Genomic DNA, 12446 nt, shown 5'->3' with positions numbered 1-12446 from the left:
AGATCTCATTACACATGGTTGTGAGCCACCATGTGGTTGCTGGGATTTGAACTCAGGACCTTCGGAAGGCCATCCTCAGCTGCAGAGAGAGTTTAAAGCCAGCCGGCACTCTGTAAAACTGTGTCTTCAGAGGTGGAAAGACGGCTGCTCCTGTAGAGAGCCCCGGTTTGATTCTCAGCTCCCACATGACAGCTCACTACCATTTATAACTCTGGTTCCAGATCTGACACTCTCTTCTGGCAGTCAGTGCTCTTAACCACTGAGCCATCTCTCCCGCCCCATCACTGGGGCCTCTTAAAGAGGCCAAGAACTGACAGAATTGCTTTGGAGGTCTCCAAGCCTTGGATGCCCACGTCCGTGAGTAAAGGCCATACTGGAAGCTAACCAAAAGATAGCCAGGTAGCTTAGATTCAGTTGGGTCACCTACGGGTGGCCCCCAAATAAAACAGGAGAAAGGAAGCTGGAGAGGTGGCTCAGTGGTCAGAGTAGCACTCTCAATCCCAAGGGCTCAGCTGATTCAGAACCTACCACAGGACAACAGAAGATGGTCCAGTTCTGCCATCCTGTCATTAAGATTCTGTCACAAGTTATATGACATCGTGACTGAAACATTCCAAAGTCGTCTAGTAAAACCTATGTACACCACCACCACCCCCCAAAAAAAATTAGGTAAGAATTCAGGCACAGGGGCCCACAGGCAGAAACTCACAACAATCCTCCTGCCTCAGCCTTCATATACCAGGATTACAGACATAAGCGATCATGAAAGGTATGTTTTGGAGACAGGGTCTCATTAATTCACAATGTAGCAAATGCCAGCCTTGAACTCATATCCCTGGTATAACTCTCAAGAGCTGGGATGATAATAGGAATATGCCACCCACACAGTTGACAAAAGGTATGTCTAAAAGCTAAGTTGAACATTAAATATCCAACCAGAGAGCATTCTCAAGTGGCAAACCCATTTGCACTTGGGAGCTGTGGGGGAGGGGTCTTCTGGGGCTCCACAAGCCATAAGTACCTCCCGGAAGCTGAGCTTCCCGTCGAAGTCCTCATCCACCTCCTTGATCATGCTCTTCAGGCCCAGGTGGGTCTGAGGGGCCCCCAGTTTCTCCATCATGAGTTTCAGCTCCATCAGGTCAATAAAGCCGTCCCTTCCAGCATCATACCTGCATGGCCCAAGGACGCAAGGTCAGGACAAAATGGCACGGGTGTGTAACACTTGGTTTCACCTACTTAAAAGTAAAACTCAGTTGCCTCCAGCTTTGCAAGCCTCTTCAAGCCATTTCACTGTAAGGTACCCCTGGAGGCTACTTCATCAGAAGGGAACCCCCCACCCCTCAAGGCCACACTTTATCAGAACCTTTCAGGCCACCTCATCAGAAGAGACCTCTCTTTTAGTTAAAAAAAAAAAAAAAAAAAAAGGTTGTCTTTGTGCTATGCACACTCAAAATGGATCTCGTTCAACGTGTAGACTTTCATGTCTTTTATTGCCTTCATTTTCAGTCAACTAACCTGGACCCAACACCTCCAAATGTTGGACTCTGGGCATATATCAGGTTGTGAAACCCAACAAAAGCTACACTCAATGATGAGCCTTCCCAGTGGTCATCGTCCTGGTGTCTCTGCCACACTCAGTCCTGGCTCACCCCCTTACCCTCCTGCTTGCCTTGTGTCTGTCTTTGAAAGCGGCTTCCCTTGCCATGTGTGGCTGTGAAGTGGGCGTGGTCTCACCTCAAGGTTCTACTTCCAGGTCACTCATCTTATCTCCAGGTCTGAGTAGTCACAGCTGTGTGGGTGGTGGCTGTCCTCCCACAGTGGCTGGCCCCTCAGCTGGCTGTCACTCTAGCCCTAAACCCCTGCCTGCTTCATGAAGACCAGCTTCATGAAGTGAGAGGTCCACTGTTAGCCTTTCTCCTTGGGCCAGCCATCTTCAGGTACCAGCTCTGGACCTCCTCCCAGCCATTTCCTATCCAGGTCCCTTTTCTACACATGTGACCTCATAGGACACCTTTTCTCCCTTCCCAAGTCCTTTTTATACTTCCTGCTGCCCAGAGACCCCCTTGATGCTCAGGTCTAAATATCCTGTTTTAGAGAACAAATTGAAAGGTCCCTGAATTCCAGAAGCAGAGGCAGACAGATCTCTGTGAGTTCCAGGACAGCCAGGCCTATGTAGAGAAAGACCCTGTGTTAAAAAATAAATAACAAGAACAAATAAGAGGCTTCAGATGAAGCTCAATAAAAGAACTCTTGCTTAGCATTAGGCAGGAGGCCCCAGCTCCAGCATCACATACATAGAAAAAAGGAGCCAATCAGGTCTCCACAGTCAAGAAATGGGAACCAAGAGCCCAGGGACAGAGGGGCTGGTAAGCACATGGACTCACTTATATTGTGTAGTGTAGAATAGTCACAGAATGGAGTATTACCCAGCAATAAAGACCAAAGAGAACTTTGATGTGGGCTGCGACACAGGTGGCCCTCAGGGATGCCACAATAAACGAATTAGATCAGTCACAAAAGGACAGTAGTCAAACTGATATAGACAGAAAGCTGAAGGTTTATTCCTGGGGTTGGAGGGATGTCTTAATAGGTAAAGATTCAATCTGAGATAAGAAAAACAGTCGAGGTGCCAGTGCAACGCTGTCTATCCGCCTAATGCCCCTTAACTGTGTTCACTTAAATGCTTAGAATGGTCATTTTTCTTTCCTCCATTTTAACAAAAATTTTTACTATTTTTAGCTATGTCCATGTACGTGAATCTGTGTGCAGGTAAGTGCACATGAGTGCAGGTGCCCACAGGGGCCCGAGTCTCCAGGAGATGGAGTTATAGGAGGTAGTGAATTACCTACCTGACGTGGGTGCTGGGAATCAAATTTGGGTCCTCTACAAGTAGAGTGGTCACTCTCAACTACTGAACCATCCATAGGTCCAGCACCTCTCTCCCCTGACTCTCGTTCGCGCGCGTGCGCGCGCGCGCGCGCGTGTGTGTGTGTGTGTGTGTGTGTGTGTGTGTGTGTGTGAGTGTGTGTGTGTGTGTTTGTGTGTGCGCGCACGCGCGTGCGTAGACAGGGGGGTTCCACTCTGTAGCTCAGACCAGCCTCAAATTCACTCTGACCTTCCTAAGAGCTGGATTACACTGTGTGCAACTATACCAGCTCAAAGTGGTCATTTCTGTTATGTACATTTTACCATATTTTTTTAAAAAAGAATATATGCAGTCATTTTCACTATCCACCACCCCCAACCCCATAAAGAAAGAGCAACTCTATTGAGAACCATCACTAGTCACAAGAAATGTAGCCTGTGGGCAACTGGAAATCTAAGCTGTGGGCAGTGGTATTTAAAGTCTACATTATCATGCGGGGGCCCAGGACTCCCTGACACCCTCCATTCCAGCCATAGTGGCTGATTCACAATGCCTCCCCCCGCCCCCCTGTGGGATTCCTATTCTCCAATAGCATCCATTGTATGTCCTTGCCTGGTGCCAGAATTCACTGCCCTCCTCTGTTGGCTATTTAATTCCCCTCCACCCATCAAACCCCCATCAAACCCCCTCTGAGTTTCCACGGATACAAGCAATATCTCTGTGTAACTGGTAACAGACCTCTGAGAATCCCTTAGTAAGAGTGTTCCAGGACTGGAAATTAACAAGGTGCCTCCAGGTTTCCTCCAGGCCCCAGGGACCTTGAGGAATCAAAGGATGATGTGTGGGTACTTATTAATGAAAGTACCCAGGTGGCCCATGACTGCAACTCCAAACTTTCAAGTAACTGAGGCAGGAACATCTCAGTGAATTTGAGGCAGGAACATCTCAGTGAGTTTAAGGCAACACCAGGCTACCTTGATTGAGACCCTATCTCAAAAAAAATAAAAAATCGATGATTTCCATTGGGTTTGACAAACCTGACTCAGTGTAGACTTCATTTGCCTAAAATCAAAGCTCTGGGGCTTTGTAACTCCGCAACACAGCCTCACCTGCACTGTGTGAAGCTCCAAATGACACTCCCAGAGCCATGGAAACAGATGTTTGAGCTGTCTTCCCTTTTTTGGCTATCACAAATGATGCCATTTTGAGGCTGGAGATGTGACACAATGCTTAAGAGCATGTACTGTTCTTGAAGAGGAACCAAGCTCCTAACACCCACATCAGAAAACCTACATCCAACTGTAATTCTGGTTCCAGGGGATCCAATACCTTCTTCTGACGACTGTGGATATGAGCATGCCCATGGCACGTGGATAATCTCTCTCCTCTCTCTCTTTCTTACACACACACACACACACACACACACACACACACACCAACCATTAGGAAGCTGGCCAGATGCCTAGGAATAACAGCAAGAAGTCCAAGGTACAAAACAGAGACTCAGCATACAACCCACTCCAAAACAATTCCAATTCTAACATTCTCTCTCTCTCAGTATTGCAGATTGAACTTAGGGCCTCGCATATACTAGTCCAGAGCTCTTCCACTAAGATACATATTCATCCCCCCCCCAACCTGCCCCTTTTACTTTCTATGCACACAGAAGCAATATCTTGAATAGATACTTGTAATATGAAGGCTCATTACAACACTATCTACAATAGTTATGGTGGAAGAAACCCAAGTGCCCACCAGCCAGGGAACGGATATGCAGAACAGGGTGGATCCACGTAACCCAATGAAAGAGAAGTTCAGACTCATGCTACACCAGGGATGAACTTGAAGTACATTCCTAGTTATGTGAATTAACTCACACTAAGTGAAATGGTGTGGGACACACCTTGCAAGATTCTGCCTCTCTGAGGCACCCGGGGTAGCAAAATTCATAACGACAGAAGAACAGTGGGGAGAGGCAGGGGTGGGGATGGGGGAGGGGCAAGGGAACCCTCAGCATTCCAAGACAAAAAAGTTCTGGGCCACGCACACAGTAGGGATGACTGTGCTGCAGTGCCCATGCCATTAATACCGCTGAACTGGACGTTTAAAGCCAGGACACTTACCTAGCATGCACAGAGTCTGGATTTAATCCCAAGTACCATTTAACAACAACAACAACAACAAAAAAGCTGGGGGAAGGTTAAATTTCATATGTACGTGTGGTACAGAAGCCAAACCAGTACCCTTCCAGAGCCCTGGGGTTCTCTTCCCAGCTCCCATGTGGTGGCCCATAGTCATCCGTAACTTTAATCCCAGGGGATACTCTTCTAGCTTCTGAAGGCATCGTTCACACGAGGTGTACCGACAGAGACAGACAGCATACACCCATACAACTTTTTAATAAGGACAAAACCAAACCAAACCAAGGTCCTAAAACTAGGACCTCCCTCCACTCCTAGACCAACATCTTTTTTTTTGTTGTTTTTTGTTTTTTTTTTTGTTTTTTCGAGACAGGGTTTCTCTGTGTAGTCCTGGCTGTCCTGGAACTCACCCTGTAGACCAGGCTGGCCTCGAACTCAGAAATCCACCTGCCTCTGCCTCCCAAGTGCTGGGATGAAAAGCCTGCGCCACCACTGCCCCAGACCAACATCTTAAGCCTCGGCTTTAGAAGGGGCAGCAGGCTCAGCCGCATGACTTTGGCTATCTGGTGAACAGCAGAGTCCAGTAGACCAACAACACTCAATAACGGCAGGGAAAGCCGCAAAATCCCAAGGCCCCATAAAGACAGCCACCCTCTTGCCAGTCCCGTGAGGCCCTGTCCCACCCTGTGCCGACCCTGCACTCTAGGGACGCTGAGGCCAGTCACCGAGAACCCGAGGAAGGTGAAGAGGCTAAATGCCTACTCAGAGAGAGACAGGGGGTATCTGCCAGGGAAGCAAAGAGCAACCTGCAGATGCTGCCCAGGAGCCTAAAAGTGTTAGGAGCTGCCTTCAGACGCAGGAAACGCTTTTCTGAGAGCCTCAGAGAACTGACCCTGCAAAGCTCATCTTTTACAAACAGGCTAGAATGGGTTGTCTCTGTTACAAGAGACCTGGTCAAAGCCAACAGGCTTCTACAGTGTGGAACTTTCCGGAACCTGCCCGGTCCATAAGCTTAAGTGTCCAAAACTTACAAGAAGAGAACCAGATCACACAAGCTTATCCCATGCTTACGAGCCTCCACGTCTGGGGATTTTCCATAGGCGAAGGTGGCAGTACTGTATGAGGAGGGCTGGCCTTAGGGCTGGGGTTGTGGCTCCGTGGTAGGGCGCCTTCTTTGCTATACCAAACCTGAGACTCCATCACAAAATAGCAATATTTACTTCGCAAAATAGCAGGGGAAGTGACCTACTTAGGGCCCACTAACGTAACTTTGATGCCGAGATTCAGATAAATGTCTGCTGACCTCTGTTCACACGAAGCAGCATTCCAACATTTACAAAAGAGGACTGGGGCCACTGAGGATGGTGCCGTCCAAACACAATCAGTCCAGGCCTTAACAGGGGTTGAACAGGGGGGTGGGGTGGGGTGGGGGAGCAGCGGAGAGGATTAGGTGTAAGGAGAGGGCTGTGCCGGAGGATGAAGGCGATAATAAAGGTCAACAAACAAGGCAGAGATTTGTCTTTAGCCTTTCGGGAGGAGAGAGAGGGAGCTTTCCCGTGCTCACCCAAAGAGAGCTGCCAATGAGGCCAGTGTGAGCAGGGGCTGCCCCTAGACACACAGACTGGTTCAGCAAGGCAGTCCTTGACTTCCTCTGAGATTCTGACCTGGAAAACCGAACAGACCCGAAGTCTGAAGCTCACATAGTTCAGAACCGACCCCCGTAGGCACTAGGCTCAGTTACCACAATTCCAATCCCAATTTACAAATTCGTGTGTGTGTGTGTGTGTGTGTGTGTGTGTGTGTGTGTGTGTGCAGGCATGATGTGTATGTTAGAAGACAGTATCAGAAGACAGGCCATGCCTTTTACCCTGTTTTCAGGGACAGTTGCTAACAGTCATCACTGGGTATGCCCAGGTAGTTGGCCGAGTTTCCTGAGGTCTCCCCTGGATCTCTGCCTCCCACCTCAGTAGGAGTACCAGGACTACAAACGGGCTATGGCTTCCAGCTTCGTGAGGATTCTGGGGATCTGAATTCAGGCCTTTGCGCATTTGTGGCACAAGCTTTATCCACTAACCTCCAAATTATTATTATTTTTAATTTAAAAAAAAATCTGTATTGGTATTTTTGCCTGCCACGTGTATATACTGTGTGTAGTGACAGTAGAGGCTAGAAGGGGCCTTAGTTCACCCCAGGTCACGAGTCATAGTTGTTAGCCTCCTTGTGGGTACTGGGAACCAAACCTGGGCACTCTAGAACATCAGCTACTGCACTTAACCACCGAGCCACCTCTCTGGGTCTCCTCCCCTTAACCTGCCTTTTAAATAGAGAAGAAAACAGGCCATAGGGATACAGGATTTTGTTTGTTTGTTTGTTTTTTGTTTTGGTTTGGTTTTGCTTTTGTTTTTTTTTGTTTGGTTGGGTTTTTTTTTTGTTTTTTTGAGACAGGGTTTCTCTGTGTAGCCCCAGCTGTCCTGGAGCTCACTCTGTAGACCAGTCTGGCCTCGAACTCAGAAATCTGCCTGCCTTTGCCTCCCAAGTGCTGGAATTTAAGGCATGCGCCACCAGTGCCACCAGTGGCACCACCGCCCGGCAGGGATGCAGGATTACAAACATGGGAGGTAGAGGCAGAGAGATTAGGAATTCAAGGCTGAGGCTATAATCAGAGAATTTGAGACCAGACTGAACTTATAGGGACCCTGCCTCAAAACCACAATGATGACTGGAAACTAAAGAAGAAAGGAGAGAGGGGGCTGAGATATGAGGCCAGCCCCTTTGAAAGCGGAAGGCCACCACCTCTTTTTTCCAGGCAGAGGAAAGAGCCAAGGGTGAAGCAAGAGCGAGCCACGGGAGGCCGCTTGACTGACACAGGAATAAAGCATATATAGAGATGCGAAGGAACATCTCTGAGCCACACAGCAGCAAAGAACAGAGGCACCAGTCAGCCCCCCTGCCCCCCTGCCCCGCCCAGGCGTTCAGCCAGGGCTGCTGAGACTTTTGTTCCTGCAAGAAACACAGGCAGTGGCATCTACTGAAGTCCTGGCGCAACAATAAAGTGACCACTTCAGTGCCATCTTCCTCCCCTGTGGAGCTGGGCTTTAAAACCGGACCTGTAGCCCTGTCTTCAAAGTGATGCTTTAGAGGAGCCTGCTTGCAGTCACTTCCTTCCAGGGCCTGGGTTCTCAGGGCAGGCGAGAACAAAACTTCACATGGGGCTGCTTTCTTTTTCCCATTTTATCTGCTCCCTCAAAACGGGGAAGTGACTTAAGCAGCTTCAGCTTCAGCATGGTGGTACAAAAAAAAAAAAAAGGACTCAGGGCAGTTAACTCCAACCGCTCTCTGTTTGGTATGTATCACCTTGACTCAGTGTAAGCCTTTTGGTCTTTGGGACAATCCTGTAACAAATCAATAATAGCTGCCAGCCCTCGCTGTTAATTAAGAGCTCACTAAGGGGGCCTTACCTCACTGGGGAAGGGCAATTAGTGATCTCACACAAAGTAGATGAAAACGGCCATGCAGACCTGACAAGCTAGTGTGTTCTTTCTCTCTCACCTTCCCCCTTCTCTCTCTCTCTCTCTTACATAGTCTAACTATTTATTTAGTCCAGGCTAGCCTCAAATTGGTGGGTGATCCTGTTTTCCTTGCCTCTCAAGTGTCTATAGATCGAAACCACCATGCAAATTTTATTTATTTATTTATTTACTTACTTTGTGCTTATAACATTTATTTATTCGGCACGGCGGGGGGAACATATGGTATTGGGTAAAAGTCATAGGACAACCTGCTGGAGTTGCCAGTCTCCTTTCTCAGGCTTGGTGCCAAGTGCCTTTTACCAGCAGAGTCGTTTCACCAGCCCCATGCCAAACTTTGAACATGGGATTCTCAAGGAGGGTTTTTGTCTGCGTGTGTAATACCTGTGCGCCAACTGCATGTAGTGCCCGAGGAGGCCAGAGAATGGCATTGGAACCCTTGGAATTGAAGTTGTTAGACATCGTGTAGCTAGAGGACTCAACAGAATCTGGGCCCTCTGGCGGAGCGGCCAGTGATTTTAACCACTGAACCATCTCTCCTGCCCCAGGCAAGCAAGGGTTTTTAGGTTTTCTCCAGTAGCAGGGAAGACAAGAACAACCAGTGACTGAATTTAAACTATGAAGCCCTCAACTTGCATGATGTTAGGGCAGGCACAGGGTGTACTCGACCGTCCCAAGGAAGAGTCTAACTGTTTTAGCCAAGTTATATCTTTTGCAATTCACATTATGAGGGCCAGCAGAGATGACAGAACTCTATCTATATGGCCTAGGTATGCACGGATTCTGGGTCTGGCCCCACAGCACCGTACCCAGGATTCCCGGGCATATACAATGGAATTCCTTTCTGGTCCGGAGAGTGCTACCATGACTGCCTTACAAACATTCAGAGACAGTGTCTCACCAGCTGAGCCCCTCAGAAAATCTTCAGCTGTTTAATCCTTTGGCACCACCCTCCGAGGCGTGACACCATCCAGCTGCTGAAGAAACGGAAGCCCATCACAACTCATGAGACTGAGGTCACTAGGCACAGCCAGGTAAACTGGGAGGACCCATCCTTCACCCCACATATTGGGCCTGAGAGACAAGAGTCCATCTTTCAGATGATTTTAGACTTAGAAAAAGTCCCCATGGTGCCCATTTCTCCTCCACTAGCATCTTAGTTTCTCTTTCCTTATGTTTTGTTTTAGAAATAATTTTATGGCTGGGGGTCAACATGAGGAATTGTATTAAAGGGTCACAGCATGAGGAAGGTGAGAACCACTGCTATAAGTAGAGGAAGAGGGCATTAGGGCCAAACCCAGGACCTTAGTGAGCTCTACTTCTATGAGCTCTACTACTATGCTACATCCTGTGACTTAAAATTGTTTTAATACAGAGGGTCTGTGGTAGTCTGAATTCTGAATGAAAATGGCCCCATAGGCTCATAGAGACTGGTGCTAATGGGAGGTGTGGCCTTTGTAGAGTAGGCATGGCCTTGTTGGAGGAAGGATGCCCCAGGGTGGACTTTGAGGTCTCATATGCTCAAGCCAGGCCTAGTGTACCTCAGTCTCTTCCTGCTGCCTGTGGATCCAGATACAGAGCTCTCAGCTTCCTCTCCAGCACCATGTGTGCCTATGTGCCACCTTGCTTCCCGCCGTAATGATAACAGACTTAACCTCTCAAGTGTAAGCCGGGCCCCAATTAAATGTTTTCTTTTATAAGAGTTGCCTTGGTCATGGTGTCTCTTCACAGCAATAAAACTCTAATTAAGACAGGGTCTCACCATATAACCATGCCTGTCTTGGAACTCACTATGTAGACCAGTCTAGCCCACCAAAAGATCTGCCTGCCCCTGCATCCCCTCCCCTCTGCTGAGATTAAAGGTGTGCTCCAACCATACCTGGGCTTCCGGTCTAAATTTTAACCCAAACATTTCTTTTTAAAGCCATTCCACCCAGCAAAGAACAAACGCAGGGCCAGGGGAGATAGCTTAGTGGTTAAGGGTACGGGCTGCTCTTCAAGAAGACCAGGATTCAGTTCCCAGCACCCACATGGTAGCTCAGAACCATCCACAATTCCAGTTCCAGGGGATCCAATGCCCTCTCCTGACAACCCACAGGTTCCACAGGCATGTGATGCACAAACATATGTGCATGCAGGCAAAACACTCATACACGTAAAAGAAAGTAAATCTTAACAAAATTTAAAAGGAGGAGGAGGAAGGGAGAAAAAGGGAAGAGACGAAGAGGAAGAGGAAGAAGGAAGCCCTTCTGCCACTGTTTCTGGAGGCTTCCATCTAGATGTGACGTTTTTCATTTTCTCTGTCCATTCCCTCTTCACAGGCTCTGGGACCGGTTGCCAGATGACACAACTCTAGTCCCATTGGCTCTGAAGACCTGGGCACAAGCCCCAACCTACTACACACCTGGGAGAGATTTGACCTGCTCCATGGAGTTGTCAAGAGGCTCAAAGGAGCCAATCCTCAGCAGGCACTATGACCGGTGCCCAAGGCTCTTTTAATGAAGGAGTTGCTGTCCACAGGCAAGACAAAGAAATAAATGTCTTCCAGGCTTTTACCCCAACGAGATGCCCATACTCAACTTTTGGCCCCAGTCTTCACCGTCTTTGGCATGTGAGGAAAATGCAACCTACCACCCTGCCCCCTGTTCTGGGTCTGAAGAGACTCTCTGTGGCAGCCCCCTGGGGACAAGGCCAAGGTCCCAGCTCCACTGGGAAAGGGTTTCTAGTGTTTGCTGGCTGGGCGGCTATGAAGTCTAGGCGAGGGTTGCAAGAGTTGATTTCTGGTGTCTGCCCAATTTTGGACACCCCAGCCCCCTAGCCCATGAATTGCTTATTCTTCTGGTTTGTACTGCCCAGAGCCCCTGGGCTTTCTTGATTTTCACCTCTACTGGAATAATCCTGCCATTAATGAAGAAAGAAAGAAGCTAGGTAACCTTTGTCCAGAGACTCTGCCAACAGAAACTCCCCGGGGACACCTCAGCTAGGGCTTTCTCAGGAAGGTGGCAGTTCCCAAAAGGTGCCTGGGGGGTGGGTGGAGAGGCCCTGTGTCTCAGCGAGGACAACCTTTGACACCACAACATGATGTCATCTACAAAGTCATGGTTGAGAAGCTCACAATCGAGTCACAAAAGTAATCACCACCCCCAAAATCTGTTTTAAGGAATTTTCTGATTTTCTGTTGGGACACATTCATAGCTCTCCCTGGGTGCACGCAGCTTACAGGCTCCCACACCTGCCAACACACACAGCAAAGCCTTGCTGGACGCACACGTCTTCTCAAATGATCAGAGCTGGGAACACAGGAGAACAAGGGTATTGTGGGATCACTGTCTGCCCCGGTCCAGCTGGATAATAGTGTGAGTGTGAAAGGCTCCTGCGTGACCCCCAAAGTCAGGGAAGGCACTGCAGATTCCACGCCGGCAGGTGGTCATTTGGAGGCCCAATCTGATAGCCCCAGCTGCACCTGTCTAGATTAGCCTCAGGGACACCACAGGCTGTAGTCCCTCTGACCAATTCTCTGGGTCCTCCCAACCTATTATGTCACCTGTTCTAAACTTCCCAATGGCAGGCTCCTGAGAAGCCAAAGCTGGAGTGTGTTATCATTGTTTTCAAGGTCAGAGTGCTCAGGCTCTGGGCAGCGCTTGGCTCTCAGGAGGTGAGTGCCACAACAGGGTTAATACAAATCCTCGGATGTCCAGACTGCTCATGGCCACTTCTGTCCCACAGCTCCTGGCTTTCTTGAGCTTGAAATACTCATTTACTTACTCCCTTGCCACTAGGCTCACATGTGCTGGGGCCTCTCCAGGGCACAAGGGAAATACAAACACAGTCCCAGAAGGGGTGCACACACAATGGCAGAGTTGCATTGAGAGACAAATGTACAGAGCCCAGTAAGGGGACTTCTTTTTTTTT

The 12446-nt window shown here is 48.7% G+C and overlaps 1 protein-coding gene across 1 annotated transcript in view; it reads right to left on the bottom strand.

Moving 5' to 3' along the window:
* Efhd1 (EF-hand domain family member D1) overlaps window positions 1-12446 on the bottom strand; it is a 48054-nt gene that overhangs the window by 21915 nt on the left and 13693 nt on the right. The window contains exon 2 of the mRNA XM_031368288.1: window positions 1022-1169. Coding sequence (XP_031224148.1) covers window positions 1022-1169 — 148 coding nt within the window. The remainder of the gene's footprint in view (window positions 1-1021; window positions 1170-12446) is intronic.

The sequence above is a fragment of the Mastomys coucha genome, unplaced genomic scaffold (genome assembly GCF_008632895.1).
Source record: "Mastomys coucha isolate ucsf_1 unplaced genomic scaffold, UCSF_Mcou_1 pScaffold14, whole genome shotgun sequence".
Taxonomy (NCBI): Eukaryota; Metazoa; Chordata; class Mammalia; order Rodentia; family Muridae; genus Mastomys; species Mastomys coucha.
This window is presented reverse-complemented; position numbering and strand designations above follow the sequence as displayed.